Below are 22,888 nucleotides of genomic sequence, written 5' to 3' on the forward strand. Positions count from 1 at the left end.
ACTGCCCATTCTTGATCACCTCACTATGTATTTAACTATGCTGACTTGCTTGGTGGTTTGCCTGCCTACCTGCTCATACCCTTCTTGCTTCTCTACTTACTGGCTTAACTGCTTGACTATTCAACGATTGCTTAGCCTCTGGGCCACATTGGTCCAATATAGCACAAGCTACACCAGCAGTTTTAAATTGCATTTTTATCCTTGCACAATTGGAACTTGGGTAGGATAGATTCATTTCAGGAGCAGTTGCCCAACGAACAGATCATGTGCACCCCAAGGAGTAGACTAAATGTGATAGGGTAGCAGCAAGAGTGGGGGAGCGGTGAAACAGCTGCAATTTTCTCCTCATGCAGCAGCACACTCACTGTTTGTTCACCTTACTACAGAATAAATGTGGTTCAAAGTGGCACACAGGCAACACGATTAGCAATCACATTTTAAAACTTAATACTGGGCATGTGTGTGTGTGTAGTTGTTATCAAGGTCACAGCAGGTAGAGAAAGGAGGTTTAAGCTTTTATTCCCCAGCAGGAGTCTCCAAGAAATTCTGCCTCCATCCCATGTAGCAATTAATTTTAGGGAAAAAGCTCACATAGGCACTGATGGGAGCTATCCCCCACTTAATGCTAAAGGCCCAAGGGGGGCAATTTCATGCAGCTGGGAGAAGGCTTGAATTGACCCATGTGTTGTGATCCAGACAGCAATCAGGACCCTCCTTCTTGATATATAATTTTAAACCACATAACATGTGATTGCCAATCACATCATTAATGTGTAGTTTGCCCACAATTAATGTGTAGTTGGTCTTTAACAGCAGAGGTGTTAGGGCTGCAGTCCTAAGCACAATTTCTAGGGCACAAGCCACATTTAAATCAGTAGGGGTTACTTCTGAATATAGATGCTCATGAATGATTCTCAAGTTTGCATGTGAAAAAGCTTTTTCTCAAAAGACCTTTGAGGTGGATTTTGAACTAGAAAAAAGATTGGTATTTGGGATTCTTTCTGTATACAATTACCTTCTCAGTAAGCTATTCAGTCTGCAAAAAGAGAAGAAGTAATAACACTATTAAGCAAGTGTACGTAGATATTATGCTCTAGGATAAAAATGATTGGAAAACTTTTATTGCTCAAAAAAGAACAGAGAAAGGGACTTGCTTCTATTTCTCTTGGGGAAAGCTGAAATAAAGATACCCTTCTGCTGACAATAATTTCTTTCCATTCTGGCTTTGTGTTATAGAAGCTTGATAGTAATTAATGTCATCTGTAGAAAACAGAACAATGATTAATAACATGATTCATAGAACTGTCTAGGATAGTAAATGATTTAAATGTAACAATTTACAAAGTACACACTGTTCAGAACAAGCCGGTGCTATTTAAGGGTGAAAGGGTTAGTAAACCTATTTGGTCATGTTTGTGGTCTAACTCTTATACTGCCTTGAACAATTCTAGCACTTTTGTTTAAGTGCTGGAATGCTATTAAGGGGCAACGCGAATGTTGCAAATAACTTTCATTATTATCCCAAAGAGCAAAATTTTATTAGCTATATGAAGCCTCCAGATTTCGGAAGTTTCTCTCAGTTGCTGTTGCAAAAATTAAAGACAGTTGCCTTCATCTGAAGGATCACCTGTGCCAATATGAGGCTGCCCAGATATTGAGAATAATATATGGGCCATTACTCTCTTGGCGTGAGATGTGAGACAGACAGGTTCCAGTGACAGGGCTTTTCTGGTGGTGGTTGAGCATTTTTGAAGCTTCCCGTATCTCACGTAATTCGTGTGGCTATTGTATTAGTCCTTGGCCTGCCTATTTGGTAACACAACTCTAATTAAGACATATTACTTGATCCCCAAGCCAAAAACCCCAAGTAACAGTGTGTTGAGTGAATGTAATTTACCCATGAAGTGAAATACAATCTCACCCACAAGTTTCATGTGGATTTGAAGCTGCTTCTATCTCTCTCTCTCCCTCTTGTGGCACCCACACATTCTACATCCAACCTTCAACCCACATTTCTCTCTCCTGCTATCTTCCATTATTTCAGATTCTCCCAGCTTGGAGGATAGTACAGTAAGGGAACAAAAAGCAATATATAAAAATCACACATTACCTGACTTGATGCACATTGCCTGGGTGAGGGGTTTTTTTTTACATGTGAGGTGATGTTTCATTGGCTGCCATTTATTGCCATGCCCCCTACTTCTGTTTGCTCCTCGCCTGAGCACAACCTAGCCATTTTGCTTCCATCAGCCCCAAGGAAAGGATACAGCATGCCAATTTCCCCCCATTGTTGCTGAAGACATGTTTGTGGGTTTGTAATTTCTATTTAACAGCTGTTTTGTGCCTTACTGCTCTTGTGCAAAGCAGCTGTTTAAAATAAAATGGGCTCTTTGGGAAGAATTGGCAGGTGTGGGATGTGATGATTCCTTTCAGTTGCTGAAACAACGCATATTTCCAAGTGTGCCTATTTCCAGTTGCTGCATGCTGAGGGCATGGTCACAGAACATCCACCAACTATTAAACTTCCATTTTTATTTTTAATACAGAAATTTTGCACAAGACTCCTGTTGCACAAAACCTCTATATTAAAACAACAGCAACAGGAATCGGCAGCTAAAGATGAATTGGTAGTGAAAGGTTGTGGGAATGAAGGCACATTTGCCAATCACTTATTAGTATTTATTTTTAATAATAATAATAATAATAATAATACAAGTTTTGTGCTACAGCAGTCTTGTGCCAAACCTCCATGATACACACGCAGAAATCAAGAGCTGTAAACATTAATTGGGAAGGGAAGAGAGGTGGTGATGTAAAGGACAAAAAGGGAGGAAAGAATGATGGGGGACACACAGTATTGGCTGAGCTACCTGAAAATGACTAGAATCTTGTCCATTTCATACTTGAATTGGGGCTATGGAGAGAAACGTTTTTTTGAAGCTTTCTCCAAGTTTTTAAATATTTACAAAATGCTTGCATCATGTGATCATCATGGCATTATATCCAAAAGGGAATGGCATATTTAGAAAACCATCCTCCTGCTGAAAGTGGGAAGCATGCCAGGGAGGGAGGGAGGGAGGGAGGGAGGGAGGGAGGGAGGGAAGGAAGGAAGGAAGGAAGGAAGGAAGGAAGGAAGGAAGGAAGGAAGGCAGACTTTCTTGGCCAGCTTTCCAGTGCTGGATCCAAGAGAGGTCTTTTGAAGAAATCTGATTTCACTGTAAAATGAGATTGTAGAAATCAATGTTTTGTTTATATACCCCACCCCAAATTCACAACCCTTAATTTTGCCTCATTGCAAAATATGCTGGTTAAGTTTGTTTTTGTGCACTTTAGTTAAAAAATAATAATGTGTGTACATTGGCAAACAAGTACCTGTGCACATGACCACTTTGAAAAAATGGGAATGGAGGATGGATATGTAATAATTGAAAGGAGAAGACATGCTCAGACCACACACTTACAACCTGTCAAGGTCTACCTGCTAGTAAACCTCTTATCTGTCAACAGCCTTGCAACAATGCACACACATGAAAAAAAATGATCAGAGCTACCTTTTGTGAGAGATAAAACCCCCTTACAGACTCTGCCTTTTAATCATAGTGATGGAATAGAATTTCAGAATTTTGCATGACTGGATTTTAGAAAGTTAATTGGCTGAGGTAGCTTCTGAGGTGAAGCCTTGGACAGTACTTGAGAGGAAGCCTCAAAAATATGACAAACACCTTGATATTCATTTGTTTTTTTGTGCACACAGAGCTCAGTGATCAGATAAAATTAACTAGGTAAAATGTGGAATATTTGGCATTCATTTCACTGTGAATAGGGTGCGAAATGGACTGTTTCATCAGTCTAAGCAAAACTTTGCAGGACCAATCTCACAACTGGTTCAGGCTGCAATCCCATGCATGTTGTTTTTGTTTAGTTGTTTAGTCGTGTCCAACTCTTCATGACCCCATGGACCAGAGCATGCCAGGCACTCCTGTCTTCCACTGCCTCCCGCAGTTTGGTCAAACTCATATTAGTAGCTTCAAGAACACTGTCCAACCATCTCATCCTCTGTCGTCCCTTTCTCCCTGTGCCCTCAATCTTTCCCAGCATCAGGGTCTTTTCCAGGGAGTCTTCTCTTCTCATGAGGTGGCCAAAGTATTGGAGCCTCAGCTTCAGGATCTGTCCTTCCAGTGAGCAGTCAGGGCTGATTTCCTTAAGAATATATAGGTTTGTTCTTCTTGCAGTCCATGGGACTCTCAAGAGTCTCCTCCAGCACCATAATTCAAAAGCATCAATTCTTCAGCGATCAGCCTTCTTTATGGTCCAGCTCTCACTTCCATACATCACTACTGGGAAAGCCATAGCTTTAACTATACGAACCTTTGTTGGCAAGGTGATGTCTCTGCTTTTTAAGATGCTGTCTAGGATTGTCATTGCTTTTCTCCCAAGAATCAGGCGTCTTTTAATTTCATGACTGCTGTCACCATCGGCAGTGATCATGGAACCCAAGAAAGTAAAATTTCTCACTGCCTCCATTTCTTCTCCTTCTATTTGCCAGGAGGTGATGGGACCAGTGGCCATTATCTTCGTTTTTTTGATGTTGAGCTTCAGACCATATTTTGCGCTCTCCTCTGTCACCCTCATTAAGAGGTTCTTTAATTCCTCCTCATTTTCTGCCATTAAGGTTGTGTCATCGAGTGTTGATATTTCTTCCGGCAATCTTAATTCCAGCTTGGGATTCATCCAGTCCAGCCTTTCACATGATGAATTCTGCATATAAGTTAAATAAGCAGGGAGACAATATTCAGCCTTGTCGTACTCCTTTCCCAATTTTGAACCAATCAGTTATTCCATAACCAGTTCTAACTGTAGCTTCTTGTCCCACATAGAGATTTCTCAGGAGACAGATGAGGTGATCAGGCACTCCCATTTCTTTAAGAACTTGCCATAGTTTGCTGTGGTCAACACAATCAAATGCTTTTGTGTAGTCAATGAAGCAGAAGTAGATGTTTTCTGGAACTCTCTAGCTTTCTCCATAATCCCATGCATAGAAGAGGAAATTTCAGCAAGTATAGCTTATCATGATACATGATGTTGAATTGTATCTGCTGAAACAGACTGCCAGCTGGTGTAAAGAATCCTATCTTTTATCAACAGATATCACCTGACATGGCATCCTCAGTAAATCCCTGTGGTGAAAGGCTGGAGGTTCTGCTTTATTGCCTTTCACTGAATGATAAAAGGAAGTTGTGAGACAACAAGTGCAGACAGTGGGAAAGAGAGGCGTCTTTCCTAAACATAGTATATTATAATCATTTTGCATAAATAGAGTGTTCCTTTTGTGTTTGGAAGCTAATACTTGTTAGGTCTTGCACTAGTTTTCCTGACAGAAGCTCCACAGTTTTTAACAGCTGCCTGATATTTAGAAATCCAATAACTTTTTCTAACGTGGAAATAGAGTGCCTGAAAAAACAATACCTGCTGAATTTTTTTGCCTGTCACATGGCTCTTTAAAGGCAATCCTTTGTAACTACAGTGACTAGTTCAGATGTATAACATTTATACAATGATGGTACCTAGCTTGAGAAAATAGTGATAGATGGTAAAGTTGTTTCCATTGCTAAGTATTGTTAAGAATTTGTCGTATTATACATGTTGGATTAATAGTGCTCTGATGTGGCAGAGCTTGTCTCTTCATCCCCAGCCACGCAGCAGGAGTTTGTTCTTGGCTTAGAGCTACTGCCAAGCTTCAAGCACAGCATGAATGGTCTGAATGCCTGGTTCCTCCTATGAAGAATATTCTGTTTCTTATGTATCTTTTCCCTTTTTTAATTCATGACATAGAATATTTCCAGTTTGAAAACTGTCACATCTGTGTTTCTCTGGTTTATATTTTAACTGGAATGAAACAGGATGTTGTGATTCAGATACAGATCTTGCTCCAACTTTAAGCTGTCAGTACTGAACCTATTGCACAGATGTTTCATATGTGAAGTCAAATTACAAAGAAACTCTGCTCATTCCTTTCCATCCTCTCTGCCGTCTTATCAACCACTATTTTGAATCATACATTGCAATAAGGGTAAGTGGTACATTTGCCTAATAACAATGTGAGATCACCAAAGGCTGCTTCACATGGTCATTTTTCACCATTCAGTTTTCTCCGCGGGACCTTTCCCATGATGTGAAGCAGGAATAAAACAAACATACATTGCTATAATAATTCCCACAATTTTAGCAGTGCTTTTGGGTGCCATTTAGGAGAATGCAAAATTCTGTTAAAGCATGTTGATGTCCCCAGTCACAGATTCCTTCTCTGCATGATCATGTCAAGGGAAAAACTTCAAGGCGAAAAAAATTGCAGCAAAACCATACTTGTTGAATTTCTGCCTGTTCCTTATACTTTTTCTGTTATACATTAGCCTAAAGCACAAAGACTGTAATGATTTCAAATATGTTCTCTAGGTTTTCAATCCAAACTGCATTTTTGTCTTGGTTTCTTGCATCATGCCCAAATTAAAATGTCTTTAAGATTGTCCTCTTAGATAAAACCAAAAATTCTTTTCCTATGTAGTGGGACAGCTAAATCAAGAGACTCCATTTCCCAACTGGCCCTTCTTCTGGTCTGTGAGCAGGAAAACAGGAGTCTATCCTCAGAAAACAAAAAAGGCTAGCAGTACCAGCAATAAGCATCTCTTCAAGGTTTAGAAAACATTTGATTTTATTAAGTCTATATAATTCATTCCAGAATTCAGGGTTGTTGTTGTTTTTTAAATGTGTAAGCAGCATCTCCAAATGGAAGCAGTATTAGCAAATGGTATATGTGTTATCCTTTTTACATACTGTTTTTGCATAATGTTGCAATGAATCATACGTGTTTACTCAAATGCCTATTGGTCTCTAGTATGCGTAATTATTGTTTAAAGCTTCAGCTTCCTATAATATTTTGGCTTTGTTTTAGCTAGAGCAGTATAAAGGCTTTTTTTTATTAAAAAAAAGAAATAAAAAAGGTGCATGACAAATATACTTTAAGGGAATTGAATTTCTTATTACACTGTGATTTATTAATAACCACTCCTTTGACACTGAACAATCTCTTTAAATATCTCACAAAAGACATTTTTCTGACAAATTACTTTCCATTCAAAAATGAAAAATGCAAGAATTGCACTACTGTAGAAGAAAAAGGATATATCAGAGAAGCAATTTTAAGTTTCAGGTGCAAGTAGCTTGAAGGAAGTGACTTGCTAAAGAAAAAGAAGTTCTTCAGTTTAGCTTAAGTTGTGTGAGGTACAAGTTGTCCATCATATAACAGTATTTGCTAAACAATTCATTAAGCTGACATTTGCCTATCCTCTTTGGGGAATGAGTTAGCTGAAGCAGAATATGACATGAACAGCACTTGACATTTTGCTGTGGGTTTAAAGCAGTGCATTTTAAGCAGTTCAATTCTGTATTCATTAGTAGTCAATGGAATGGAGTCTAATCATTAGTTAAATAAACTATTAATGTACTAAGATAGCCAGAAATCATTTGCTACACATTCTGAAAGCTGTATAAAGTAGGCAATATATATTAAAGTCCATATTTTCCCATTGCACATAACTAGCTATGCCACAAGGTATCCCACAATGCTCCTGGTCAGACTGTATAAAAAGAACAGGGTTAAGAATACAATCACATCATACTGGAAATTTTTACCATGTCAGGTCAAGTAACTGCAGCAGCATTGCAGTTATTTGCTAAGGATCACCCCAATCACACATCACGTCAATCTGTGGCTAAAAGATTAACTGTGAATTTAAAAAAGCAGCATGTTGATGGACAAAGCTCAAAAGTCCCTGCTTCCACCTACTCCACCCCGCTACGTCTGATTTCACCATGATGGGAGAAATGGCCACAAGCCTAGCCCTGTCATTTCATCCAAACCTGGACTATTCGGTTGTTTCTCTCCAAACATACCATCAAGTTTGATCTTGACTTACGGTTCATAGTTTGATTGAAGAAAACAAATCACGAATCTGTGTTTGGACAACATGACAGGGCAGCTTTTGTGGTTTTATTTCTCCTTGGTGTGGCATGGCCAAGAATGGGGAAGAAACAAAGCAGGCACTGTTGAGCAGTGGGTAGCAGCACACTGCTCATTCACATTAAACCATAGGTAAACTGTGGTCTAAACCGCAGAGTCTAGGGCTTGCCGATCAGAAGGTCGGAGGTTCGAATCCCTGTGACGGAGTGAGCTCCCGTTGCTCAGTCCCTGCTCCTGCCAACCTAGCAGTTCGAAAGCACGTCAAAGTGCAAGTAGAAAAATAGGTACCGCTCTGGTGGGAAGGTTAACAGCATTTCTGTGCACTGCTATGGTTCGCCAGAAGTGGCTTAGTCATGCCACATGCGGACAAATGCCAGCTCCCTTGGCAAGTAAAGCGAGATAAGCGCCGCAACCCCAGAGTCATTCACGACTGGACTTAACAGTCAGGTGTCCCTTTACCTTTAAACATTAACTATGGTTTAATTTGATGTGCAAGGACGGTCTTTGTCTGTTGTGATCTCAGATGACACACCTCCCCACCCCCCCACCCCTGGCCTAAGTGGTTTTGATATGCAAATAGAGAAACTGCCCCCCCAAAAAAATGTACCGGTATTTAGGGTTTTAGACAGAATCTGACCTCTCAGTAAATATACACATTTTTTAAGCTCTTGCGAAGGCACCAGTGAAAACCCTCAGACAAGAATGTCATTTGTTTTGAAAAATAAGTGAACTTGAATGCTTTGAGCAGCATAGCCAAACAGCTGGGATTTTTTATATGTCAGAAACAACTTGGGAGTGACTGTACTCAGTGGACTTTCTGGCAGAATATCATCTTTTAAATACCAAAACTGTGAGCAGGGGGTGGGGGGAGAAATGTTTTGTTAAATCCTTCATGAAGCTACCATATGGTTATGTTGCTTTAAAAGGAGCATATGTATTATTTTAAAAATAGAAATATAGAATTTGAGTTTTCCGAAGCTTTAAAGCAGGAATCATATAAGTTTATTTTTCTCTTCCATTGTGACAAGTGAAGAAACCAGACATTAAAGAATACAGATAGTCTTCATAATTGCATGTGGAATGTCATTTACTGCCTAACAGTTGAATAACCAGAAATGGAAGAAATTCATGTGAAACATTTCTTACTGTTCCCTAAGCCAAGCTACATGTAGCATGAGAGTGCTATGACTGGATTTCACACCTTTGGGGGGGGGGGAGGATTAAATGAGGATGTGGATAGAGGGCCAATAGGATCAATCAGAATGGGGCAGTGGTGCTGGAGAGTTAACCCTTTAGCCATGGACCTTGACTGTGGTTGAAATGTCCCAAACAAGCTAGTCTTGCTAGGGAAACAGGTTTAGTGCCTATCTTTCCCCCCAGGAGGATTAATATCAGCTTGTAGGCGAAGACTGCTGAGAAGAGATATTAAAGGCATCTTCCTATGGCATTACTGCATCCATCCAGTTTAAGCGTCCCTGATTTTTAAAGGTTTTTTTGGGAGGAGTGATCCACTCACAGATCTCATGTGTAGACTGGTTCTAAAATGCTGAACAATTACCAGAAGCAGTCTCATTTGCAGTTTGGATATATAGCTTGGTTATCTGTATCATATGGTGAAAGCTAAAATGGTTACCTGCAATCTGCCATAGATTAGTGTGACATTATTAGATGCTAGAATGCTTTCAAAGTCATTCTAAGTTATCAAACAACAGTGCCAATCCTTCCTTTTAACCCCTTTAGGATGCACCAGACTTCCTCAGATTTGCTCACTTCAGTTTACCCAGCAGAATTTTAGAATGATGAGGGAATGATGAGGGGACAAAGGGAGACATAGAGAAAGAGAGAGTGAAAGACTATTTTGAAAACATAGTTGTTTCTCCACTTCTGATGAATGGATTGGTCTAGAACCATATTAATTTAACATGTCCATTTTACATTAATCAGTGATTTTTAAGAAATCTGTATGAAAATTTCACATTTTACCACAAAGTGCATATATTTGTAATACTATATGTAAAGGTAAGATGATATTTACATTAATTTTATCTAATTATATGTATTTCTAAATGTCTTTATCATAAAATGTACACATTTAACAAGTCTTGGCACTTTTTTTGAGCTGAGCATTGTATTGTAAAATTGTGATAAGTATGAAACCCAAAGGTTAATTACACATTAAGCTGCACATCAGCCTAGGTCAGTCTGCTTCAGAATTCACAGATATAAAATTCCTCAAGCATTCATGTTCTCTACCAAAATACCTGATGCTGGATGCTACAGCCCTAGTGGTTTTAAAAAGACTGAGAACTCTCATTTAACACACTCCTATTGTTTATTCTCCTTTGTAGATTCACACATCTTTGATCAATGGACGGCCAAGCGCAGATGACCCTTCTCCAGCTCTGCTAGAATTCACTTCAGCTCGCTATATTCGCCTGAGATTTCAGAGGATACGGACTCTGAATGCTGATTTAATGATGCTTGCACATAGAGATCTCAATGAAATTGACCCAATAGTTACAAGAAGGGTAAGTCCTGGCACAGATGCCAAAGATGTTTCTGTTTGAAGTGTTACTTTTGCTACTAGTATTAATGCGTAGGAGCCAAACAAACTGTGCCATCTAGGAATTATGAGGAGATTTACGCTCCCGTCCCAGCAAGCATTAAACTCCCCATATGTCATGGGGGCCAGCTGTTCAATGAGAAAGGGTCCAAAGTTCCACTGAGTATATGGAAGCCCATTTTGAAACTAAAGTAATCCATTAGATCCCAACCAGTATTTCAGTTTTCACCTGCATAGAACAGCAGTGTCAATACAAGTGAATACAGTTCAGATTGAAAGAACGAGAGTGTGTTCCACCTGTTTTGTGCCTGCTTACAGGGAACGAAATGTTCATAATTATTTCAGATTCATTAACACAGAATACAAGAGTATTAGGTTATATATGTGGCATTGTGGTCCACTGCCAGTGATGTAGGGTGGAATGTTTTCAACAATGCACTTAACTGCTATGTATATGTTTTGGGGCAATCTATAAACAAACAAACAAATTATTGTTTCATGAAATTAGCTAATAATGAACTGATGCAGTAATCTCCATTTGGGTGCAATTCGCCTTTTTAAAGTGACAATCCCTTGGAAACACTGTGTGTGCATCTGTTTGTGTGCTTATGTCAATTCATGCATCAACCTACACATACAAAGATACAACTTTTAGGAGGCATTCAAGGGAGGCATTCATGTTAAGTTCCAGGACCTCTTTTTCTATAAAAATAGCAATTGGGGTAGGGAACCTTTTTCAGCATAACTACATTCCCTTATGGGCAATCTTCTTGGGAAAATATTCCAGTGGTTGGCAGGGCCAGAGACAAAGGTGGATGTAACTTTTACCTTTGCACAGTGATCTGCATTCCAGCTATGAAAACGTTTCTACACACACACACACACACACACACACACACACGACTCCCCATCTGGGTAGACAGGCGGCATTGTCACAGTTCAAGAACCCATTCCTACTAGGTAAAGCATGGAAGGAGAGTGGGGAGCAAGGCCAGTGAGGGGCGTAGCTTGGGGAGAGAGTGCCAGACAGAGAGGCCTGCTTCTACAGCAAGGTAAGGGATGTGGTGGGGCTGTGGTCTTAACCACTGAGCTTCTAGGGCTTGCCGATTGGAAGGTTGGCAGTTCAAATCCGTGTGATGGGCTGAGCTCTCGTTCCTCTGTCCCAGCTTCTGCCAACCTAGCAGTTCGAAAGTACACCAGTGCAAGTAGATAAATAGGTACTGCTGTGGCGGGAAGGTAAACAGTGTTTCCGTGTGCTCTGACACTTGTCGCAGTCCTCTGTGTGTCAGTAGCGGTTTAGTCATGCTGGCCACATGACCTGGAAAGCTGTCTGTGGACAAATGCCAGCTCCCCTGGGAGGTGAGCACCGCACCCCATAGTTTCCTTTTACTGGACTTAACTGTTCAGGGGTCCTATACATTTACCTTTTTTTACAGCAAGGTGAGTCTCAGCTGGGGTATAGGCAGGGCTGTAGCTAGGGGGTGGGGGTGCACACAAGATTGGCTAAAAAATATGTCCATAAATATCTCTATAAATAATAATATTGATTATAGCCTCATAAGAAAAGGTTTTAAATAGTGGTTGAATTGAATGGGGGAGGGGGTTGGAGGAGAGGCGGAAAGAAGAGCTAATTTGTCCGTTTTAAAATGATAAAAAATGATACACAGATTTCAGTTTATTCATACCCATTTCCCACTGAAAATTGAAATACAATCTATCCACATGTCTTAAAATATTTCAAAATTGTTAAAAATATTAAAAAGCAAATTTCCATTAGAAGTTCACAGTTGTTTGAATACTACACTTAAAACATATTAATTGTGCTTCATTGGATTTGTTTTCAATTTAATTACTTTTGTACATAGTGCACTTTCCTTAAAGGATTTTTTAAACTAAAGTCTGTGATATAGTTAGAAATTTATTAATTTATTTTTATATTCATTTGCAGTATTACTATTCTGTGAAAGACATCTCCGTTGGAGGAATGTGCATTTGCTATGGCCACGCAAAGGCATGCCCACTGAATCTAGCTACAAATGTATGTATATTGCAAATCTCCTTGAACCTTAAAAAGGAAATCATCATAGCATCTCCTAGGGTTGCCATATATCTTCTTTCTCCAGGATATGTCCTCTTTTTTAAAATGAGAGTCGTCATAGTGATTCATAGTTAAAAGTAGAAATTGGTAAATGTGTCCTTTCCTCGGCTCTTCAAAATATGGCAACCCTATCCGACACCTGCCATCCTTAAATATATGGTTTTGATTGCTAATGTTTAGAGAGGTTAGATACTGAATGCTTTCTCCAGCTCAATTCTATGCATGCTTGCTTGGAAGAAATTCTTATTTCTGTTGGGTTCAGTATGTGTGCATATTATTGAAGCCTTGGTTTATCTATCATCTGTTTTGTAATTCATTGTTTAATTGAAATTATATAAAATTGTATATTTCAAAATCTCATTATTAGCAATGTGGTTGAAGATACTGTCATTTATGCCATCGCTCCTGATATTTTGATATTGGTTGAATAGGATAAGCATAACTCTTCATAGCAGCCACATTCCCCCAGAGTATACCAATATGTCATCATGTAACACTGTTAGTAGATAGATTCAAGTTTTCAACTCCCCTTGCAGCCATTGGCCATGAAACTTGCAAGGGCAAAGTTCCAGCAAAGGGGTTGTCATTTCACTTTTCTCTGGGCCTTTACCCCTCCCAAAGAGGTCAAGAATATTTGGGCCACCACTAATGAATGACATTAATTCCTTAACCGTGTGAAACAACTTGCATGTCAATACACAGAACCAACCAGTTGTTATGCTGTCCCTTTTTTGGTAGATTTTTTAAAAAATAAAATAAAATCACATTCTTTTTAAAAAAACAACAACAAGCAAATAAATAAGACATAGCATAACTAGAATATTTACATAAAATAAACAGGACACAAAATCTATTTCTCACACCAGAAGTGTAACGCTGTGCATGCATGCATTATTGTATAATATATAGCTTAATGCCAAGATAGTTCTAAGCAGTTTATAGAATATAAAGATCTTTCATCATCATCATCATCATCTGCACAGCTTTCTGGAGCTGACTCATTTCTAGCATGTCTGGAATTGATTGATTGATTGAATTTATATACCTCCCTATACCTGGAGGTCTCAGGGTGGTTCACATTATTAATTAAATTTATTAATTATTAATTAAAATGCACACTAAAACAACCCATAATTTAAACATAAGCACCCATAATTAAAATATGCAATAAAACCATCACATTAAAACACAGCAACCAAAGCATGCCACATCCAAACATTCAATGAGCCTGGCAGAGGGAAAACTAGCCTTTAAAACAGAACTTGAGTTATACCACACTTTTTGCCAGCTTAATTTATGTTGGGTTGCCAGGTCTTGTGATTGAGCTGAGCAGGTTTAGGATCCAGGCTAAGTTTCACTCCTCCCCTCTCCCCTCCCACAGTCTTGCCCCCATCACTCCTTGAGAATATCCCCTTTTCATGTTATGCTGGTTTACGTTCCACTAGGCTTTGCTCAGAAGGTTGTGCCACAGCTGAGTGGGATGAGGGACTTAGGCCAGCATATCTCTGACTGAGGTAGATTTGGGGGGTTAAATCAGCATAGACTAACTGAGCTGGAGATCCTGATCCTCAGTCACTCATACCTGCAAACCTAGGGTAAGGATTACTCCCTCAACCAGTTGCCAATGTTAACACCACACAAACTCTGTAGGGAATGAGATGGACTTTCAGGTATTTAATTTTCTATATTATTAAGTTTATACCCTGATTTTCTTCCCAAAGGAGCCACCAGCAGCAAAATACTACATTTTAAAAATTCTTACTTGAATTGCAATTTTTGCCAATATGACAGCATGCTTACAAAATATCTCTAGATGAACTCCTGTGGCCATCCTTTCGTTCATCCCATTATGTTTGTCATGCTGTGCCTTATAAAAATAAATGCTATCCATTTAATAGATGCCTGTAAATAAATTATGGTTATTACTGTGATGATGTCTATGCATGTTGTCAAAACTGAGTGACAAATTGTGCAGGTTTGGAAAGTCACTTGTTTCCTTGAAACGTATTTTGTTTTGCCTAGAGCTTCAAATTCTGTTAAATTAATTGCTTTAAAGAACAATAATCAAATACCTAACAATTAATTATGGCTTTTGCACTTCATTCCAATAACAAACATACATATTTTAAAAAGCTGATAAATGAACAAAAGCATTTTATTGAATTTTCAGTTATGTCAGAATTTAAAAGTGATGGCCAATAATTGTTCTGAATGTAACTCTCACAGAATCTTAGAATTACAGAGTTGGAAGGGACCTCAGGGGTCATCTAGCCCAACCCCTAGATCCTTTTCACATGTGCTACTGGCAAGACAGCTGTTCCCCATTGTATATTTGTGCAGCTGGATCTCCCTGCCTAAGAGTAGAACTTTACTTTTGTCCCTATTGAAATTCAGTTTGTTAGTTTTGGCCCTGTTCTCCTGTCTGTTAAGGTCATCTTGAATCCTGATTCTGTTTTCTGCGGCATTAGCTACCCCTCCCAGTTTGGTGTCATCTGCAAATGATCATCCACTCAATGCTTTCATCCAAGTCATTTATAAAGATGTTGAACAACAACAGGCCCAGGACAGAACCCTGCATTACCCCGCTTATCACTTTTTTCCAGAATGAAGAGGTACCATTAATGAGTGATCTTTGGGATCAGTTAATCAACCAGTTACAAATCCACCTAACAATTACTTTGTCCAGTCCACATTTCACCAGGTTCTCAGCAAGAATATCATGACGGTCTTTATCAAAAGCCTTACTGAAATCAAGATACACTATGTCCACAACATTCCCCTCATCCACCAATCTTGCCACTCTATTTATATATATATATATATAAATGATTCATCTGTCAGGACTTGTTTTTAAGAAACCCATTCTGGGTCTTAGTAATCACAACATCCTTTTTCTAACTATTCACAGACCAACTGCTTAATTATCTGTTCCAAGACCTTTCCTGGTATTGATGTTGCTAATTACCTGGGTCTTCTTTTTTGCCTTCTTGAAGATGGGCCAGTCTGCAGGGACCTCGCCTGTTCTCCACCTCTAATCTGGACATACTATAAATGCCTAATTTAAGATTCTATATACAGTATAGGTTTCCAAACACAGAGCATGATTCAAATTTAAGGATATTTTTTGCTGTTTTCTACTATTAAACTAGAGCAGCTCATAGGTTGTATTAATATGTAAATTTAAATTAGGGTGTCAATTGTAAAAATTTATATATAAAAATACAACACTTAATATTTCACAGTGCTATTGAAATCCAATACTGTTATTTCTCCATATGCATAAAAGCCTATGTCACATTTCACTTCTCAAGTCCCATCTAGGGATGCTTGAGGTATTATGTTTCTGTGAATTCCAATGCAAAGTGACCTGATCTACACCTCCCACACTAATGTACAATTTGGAACATAATTATCCTTCTGATTTTGCACTTCTTTCAATTTTGTGATATGCTTTTAGCTAAAAAAAAGAAAAGTGTCAAAATGCAGAAAAAATGCAGTGAAACATTTTGAAATGCACATGTTGTGATAAAATACATTCAGAAATGTGTACATTGACACTGAATGGACTATATTCATCCAATCAATTATGCTAGCAGAAGCTAATGCAAAGACTCCCACTTGCACAATGGGAATTTGCCCACTGTTATTCCCCGGCATGTGCCCTGTACAATCCCCAAATCTGCACCATAGGGTTGGGGGAACCCAACAGAGAACATGCCTCCTGGCTACACTGATTACAAGCCAATATGTTTAGAATTTTGATAAAACTCTGTTTAATTAAGTATTTAAATACTATTTAAATATTTGTTTAGCAGATTAATGTGGAAAAGAAACAGAACAGACTAATGCAAGAGCACATGCAAAACTGACATAGACTCACTTGCCCATCCCATGTCCATTCAAACATGATACAATCAAAATTATGCCGTCCTCTATATGGGTATAGATGTGATGCCAAAATAATGAAAACAGAGAACAATAAAACTGTCCCATATGGAAGGCAGCATAAAAGACAGCAGATCAGATAAAAAGCATTAATAGAGATAGCTGAAACATTTGTGTAGTTCAGTACTATTAAAGTTTGCTTCCATCATGCTTAATGGGTCTTACTCATGGGTTGGTACAAAACAAATCCTGGTTCACTAAAAAGGTCTTCATATATCACCAAGTTAAACTTGTTTGACACATTTCAGCTGAATGGCTATCTTCAGTTTGGAGTCTTTCTATTGGCTACATCTATCTTTAAAGTGAAGCCAAAGACTGCATTAAAGGAGACCAGGCATTCATTAGCTATTTTGATCAAGGACATATCTCTTACTTTAAAATTTTCTGTTTAAAACTTAAGGGAGCAAAATATTTAACAAAATTCTTACAATAAAATGACCTGAAATAATTCTGCTCATTAGACAACATCAGAAGCAGCTCCCCAGAGCTGCTGTGTTAGCTTCCTAACATGCATATCTCTGCTACTTACTGGGAGAGAAAGGGAATTAGGAGTTGGGAGTTCAGTGCAGTGCAGTGCAAACACACTAGCAGAATCAATCTGGTGGTCCTGCCAGTGCATTTGTTCCATGCTGACCTCCCTGCCACCTTGTTCCTCTCCTGCCCAGTAATCAACAGTGATTCACCTGCCAGCAAGTTAGCAGGTCATCCTGGTTACTGTTGGTTCTTGGCAAATCAAAGTTGACAGGACATCTAAACCAGGCCTTTTCCCTTCCTCTCTGCATTTAGCTACTCAGCACATCTGCAAATCACGTCTTCCTAGAGTACCAAGAGACATTGACTGACATTTTTCAATTGTCTAAGATATTCCTTTTGAGCTGCTCTAATGTTTTCCCTTTCTACTCCCTTTTTAAACAACTCAATTAGAGATCTTCCTGTCAATGTGAACACAACACATGTGGAGAAAGTTGTGATCGGTGTTGCCCTGGATTTAACCAAAAGCCTTGGCGAGCTGGGACTTTCCTTGTAAAGCATGAGTGTGAAGGTAATGGAAAGACTCCAATTAGATGTTGTTTATGACATTGATAAAAAAAACCCCAGACAAGCCAGCTCCAGTCTGCCACAGCAGTCAGGCCTGATGCCAGCTGGAGCTGATAGGGCCTGATGCCAGCTGGAGCTGGTTGAGAGAGCAGTTTAGGACACAGTTTGGGACGCAATGGATCCCAGGCCAGCTCAGCTTCAACCTATGTGTGAGCTGTCTGCTGGTGGGGAAATGCATGGCCACCTCTGCTTCATACGATAAAAGCCTGCCATTATAAAAGGTCTTCAACAACTGGTGAAAAACAATGAGGCAGAGAGCTGTTTTATGTGTGCCAATAATGTCAATGGGAAAAATGTAATCATAACTTTGCATTTAAAACAATGATACCTACTAGTAGTTAACCCTGGTGAAAATGTTGTCTTTCAAGTATGCTGTATGTAAATAATTTTGAACTGGAAACTAGCTATCAAAGGGTCCAACCGTTTGTAATGATTTAATACTGGAGTAAAAAAAGGCATTGCAAAAATAATAGCCTTCCTCTATCCAACGCTTTCATGATCAACCCATATACTTGAAAAAAGTGATGTGTCTGTACTGATTTTAAAATGATACTTTGACATGCCTAAAGTACAAAGACTGGAAAAAGCATTAAGCATTGTCCCTCTACTAACAAAATGATTTGAAAAGGAAATATCCAGAAGAATGCTTTGACATCATTTGTGAGTGGTCCCTTATTAATTTAAAGACCAGAAAAAGCTGTTTGTAGATGAGATATTTATGCTATTTGTTTCAATACACAGAGCGCAAGTGTCAAAATGATGAAAGAATGTTGTTAAATCTCTGGTAAAATGTTGTTTCTATATGTCTGCACCAATGCGACGTTTGCTAATACACTTTCCCCCTTTTTTCAGCTTGCAATTGTCATGGGAAAGCTGAAGAATGTTACTATGATCAGTCTGTGGCAGAGAGAAAGCAGAGTCTGAATATCCGTGGGGATTACATTGGGGGTGGAGTGTGCATTAATTGCACACAAAACACAGCAGGCATCAACTGTGAAACCTGCATTGATGGGTACTTCAGGCCAAAGGGGGTAAAGTATGACCCACTCTTATCTTCTGTAGCCCTAGACATAATTTTCACCGTAAGGTGCTAGGTTATTAAGTGGCAAAGACGCTGTTTTGATTGCCATTTTTGGAAGGTTAAATTCTAATTCTGACAGCCTACCAGCGGCCTTTCACAGTGGGAAATCGGTAAAGGAGAGATTCACAAGGATATGAAAGTAAACTGTGTTGATATGAAAGACTGCACTGGAAGGTCAAGGCTTCCAGCTAGTATTTCTGCTTGAATTGAAGCAGGATGCAATCCAATAAACATCGCTTTCCTATCAGGAGGGGCATGTTGTTTACCAGAGAAGAATAATATTAGTGCAATTGCCAGTGAAAGGAATATGACAAGCTTTTGAATTAACGGTTTATGTTTCATAATTTTTGTTTTGTCTGTAACCTTGTTGCCCCTGCTTTCCTTACACAGGTGCTCCCAGCTAGTCGCAATCCATGTCGGCAATGCCATTGCAATACTCTTGGCTCTCTAGATGGTACATGTGTCAAGGATGAAAAACATGCTGTAGGAGGTGAGAAATTTTTTTTGGACTGGGTCGCCATGTTAAACATTACATGCCACACTGTTAAATCGAACATTAAGTAGTAACCTCTCTTCGCTTTCCCAATGCTTTTAGAAATACCATCTCACAGGAGACCTTTTCAAATCTGCTTGCCTACTTTCTTGTAGAGTTCTTCCTTGGAGACCTAATCATTCCATCCCCCACCCCCCCGCCATTCTGTCTTACATTCTCTATCTTGTGACATGCACATTTGGGGAAACAGGAATCTCTTCCCTATGGACTTCAGGTTTTTCTTCTCTCTCTCTTGTTGTATATGGAAAGGCGTTGCTCAAGAATTTGTACAAAAATACACACTGATATGTACCCCATCATTTCCCACATGCCTGCCAAAGTTCGCCCATGGGGGTGAGGGGGGGAATAAAGATCTGGTGCTCTGAGTGCAGCAGGACATGATGACATTTCCTTGCTCTCTGTAGGAATTGTACTGCAGAGGGAAAGCGTGGCATTTTTATATTAGGAAGGTTCTCTTTTCAGGGCGGACTCTGAAGATTCTTCCCGTGCAAGTAGTTCTCACATTAGGCTTGTGCTTTTCATGATAATGGCTTATGGGTGTAGTTCTATGAATGAAAAGGTGTGCATTAGAAACAAACTTTCACTGCAGGCAGGTCCCAGACTACCATGCCTAGCCATTCAGGCAAGCAAAGATTGTTAGAAATGTAGCATGTATCTCTTCTTCCATTACTGGCAGCCAGTTCCTTTTGTTTTTCTTAATGAAACTCATTCTAAGGCAAGATTAGAACCTCTGCCTTAGACTCCTCCTTTAGCACATCTAATTTGCATAAAAATCCTGTTACATGGCTCCTCAGAAGTAAACCCCATTGAGTTCAAGGGGACTTCCTCCTAGGTAAGTGAGTATAGGATGGCAGCCTACAGCACATTCACTTCGGGCTGAACTTTTTAAAAATAAAATAAAATAAATTATACCTATCCAGATGAAGAAAACTGTGTATTGAGCCCAATAATGAGTCGCTCTTACAATCTGCTGCTGCGAAGTCAGGAAAAATGCTTGGTGTCCATACACTGTAAAGCCCCCCCCCAAAAAAAATAGTTCTTTAATCTATGTAAGCTGGGGAAAGATGGTGCTTGTTTGAAGGAAAGGGTGAAAAGCATATTTATTTTCCCCAATGGATTTTCTCTATATATTTGCAAATCAGTATGAATGCACATTAGGTATACTGAAATTGACTTTGTTGGTGCTGGCTGTTTTCTGTATGGAAAGAAATGTTTATTTGGAGTAAAATGCAAACCTGCTTCTAAGGTATCTGTCAACCCAAGCAAGAATAAAAATGCACTAATCCTAGGAGTATAATGGGAAAGGATGATAATGAGCGATTCTCTCCAAACTTAAAGCTTACACATCTTGTCTTTCTGGCACACTGAAGCAAAGGATTATTGGATACAGCTATAATGTTAACAATTTATTCTCTGGTCACATTATAGCAGTATTTCTGTGCTGGTACAATTACCTGCTGTACTAGCATTGTTAAAGTAAGCCAAGCACTATAATATTTACCAGAACTTGGTGCCTACCAACTGACCAGGAGCTGGTCTTGTAGATGAATCTGTTAGATTTATCTCCCTAAGTTTTTCAGATACCTTTGTTGAATGTTCATCAATCCTAAAGTATTCAGGTTGGCTAACTGTGTTCCAGCTCCTTTTGTTACAATCCACATTTTAAAAATTTCAGTGGACTTAAAAATACTTCTCAACAAAACCACTTGACATTTTAAAAGTTCTTCTTTTTGGATTGACAATTATTAATAATCAAATTTTGGAAGTTTTATTCCTTTAAAAATGCTTTGTAGGCTTAGCTTTGTCTACTTCATTTCCTCACTGTGGGAGGAAATAGGTAATCGAAGTTATTGTTCAACCTCCAATCTACCTGCATAACTCCAAATGTAAAGAGGTTTGAGCTTGTTGCTCCAGTCCAGAACAAATGGCTCTCACAAGCCACTCTTGAGTTCCTATACCAATAATTTAGAAACTTTCACTACTTTGTAACTAAGCCAAGTTTTACTGCCTGTGCAACTTTTTCTGAATGCTGTGTGGAAAAAGCACATGATTCTGATTTTTGGAAAGTTAGTAAGTAAACCATTTTAAACTCACCAAACCTGTAGTCTTTTTTGTGCTAGGGGAAGAGGAAAACTTTGGAAGAGCAAGTATTAAAGGTCCAACGGCCTATATTTCCATGCTTTACTTTGCTGCACACTTTGTGCTTTTAAATCTCTGCTGGAGTTTTCTCACCTAAGAGTACTTGTTCCAAACCTGGATCTTGGCATGCAGTGAATTCTCTTTTCTATATATTTTCCATTTGCACCAACAAGAAGAGCCTCCTGGATCAGGCCAGTAGCCCATCTAGCATCCTGTTTTTTCAAGGAAACCCTGAAGCAGGGTCTGAGCAAAAGAGCACTGTCCTCTCCTGTGGTCTCCAGGAACTGCAATTGGGAAATATTACTGCCTCCAGTTGTGGAGGCAGAGCATAGTCATCATGGCTAGTAGCCATTGATAGCAGTCTCCTCCATGAATTTGTCCAATCATATTGTAAAACCATCTATGTTGGTGGCGATCACAGCCTCCTGGGCTGTAAGTTCTCACAAGATCTGGATCCTAGCGGACAGTGGCCTTACTGTGCCTTTATTAGTCTGAGTTGTTTTAATTAAATACATGAGTGTTACTTAACCTCTCCTTGCCTGTCTGCTTAACTCACTGAGTTTATGTTAATAAGCATCTAGCTGAGCTTGGTGTTTGCTTGCTTTTGCTACAGACCAGTTTCCTGGCTTCTGTCACTGTAAACGTGGCTTTGGAGGAGAAAGGTGTGATCGGTGTGCATTGGGTTACAAGGGATTTCCTTACTGTCAGCCCTGCAACTGCTCTCTGGATGGCAGCTTAAATGATGACCCTTGTGAAGGACCCTGCAGGTGCAAGGTATGGATTACAACCTCTCTTTCTTTCAGCAAGTATAAACTTTTCTTCTGTGCTAACAACGATAAGAAGCTTTGCCTTCATCTATTTTTTTTCTCCTGTAAGTCCCTCTGGCAGTGCCTGAGTGTCAAACAAGCATGACCCCCAACCTTGAAGTATTTCTGATGTGAATGTGATCTCTTAATCTTGAATAGTGAATGGGAATTGGAGCCGCAAAGTGCCTTTGCTAAAACAGTCTCACACATGCACACACAGACATAGAGCTATACAGATAGTAAATTGCTATTTAAAATTATGTTTCTTTATGGTGCGGGGGGGGGGGATCTGTGTTGACAACAACAACTTAGAGACCCTTAGGTATTTCTTTTTAAATGAAGCACACAAATAACCTTTGCAGTTTTGGTTTAATTTGGCAGCAGTACTTAATCTCCCTTTCCTGCTTCAGAATGAGGGCAATAGGATGGACCTCGTCACACAGCCAAATCTGATTGGCTACATTGTGCTGTCAAAGTGTCATGTTTATTACATGATCTCTGATTGGATAGGATCAAGGACAGAGAAAATAACAGTGCCGAGGCAGCATGACATGGTGGAAACAATGATTCTGAGCAAGCAAGATAAAT

At 39.2% G+C, this 22,888-nt stretch overlaps 1 protein-coding gene across 10 annotated transcripts in view; it reads left to right on the plus strand.

Annotated features, from left to right (window-relative positions):
- The window catches only part of LAMA2 (laminin subunit alpha 2), a 453,343-nt gene that overhangs the window by 212,867 nt on the left and 217,588 nt on the right, over nucleotides 1-22,888 (plus strand). For all 10 annotated transcript variants that reach the window (XM_083731000.1, XM_083731002.1, XM_083731004.1 and 7 more), the window contains exons 5-10: nucleotides 10,366-10,545; nucleotides 12,529-12,618; nucleotides 17,548-17,665; nucleotides 18,574-18,752; nucleotides 19,193-19,292; nucleotides 22,108-22,268. In XM_083731000.1, coding sequence (XP_083587126.1) covers nucleotides 10,366-10,545; nucleotides 12,529-12,618; nucleotides 17,548-17,665; nucleotides 18,574-18,752; nucleotides 19,193-19,292; nucleotides 22,108-22,268 — 828 coding nt within the window. The remainder of the gene's footprint in view (nucleotides 1-10,365; nucleotides 10,546-12,528; nucleotides 12,619-17,547; nucleotides 17,666-18,573; nucleotides 18,753-19,192; nucleotides 19,293-22,107; nucleotides 22,269-22,888) is intronic.

This window comes from Podarcis gaigeae (assembly GCF_964106915.1).
Source record: "Podarcis gaigeae genome assembly, chromosome: 3".
NCBI classification, from domain to species: domain Eukaryota; kingdom Metazoa; phylum Chordata; class Lepidosauria; order Squamata; family Lacertidae; genus Podarcis; species Podarcis gaigeae.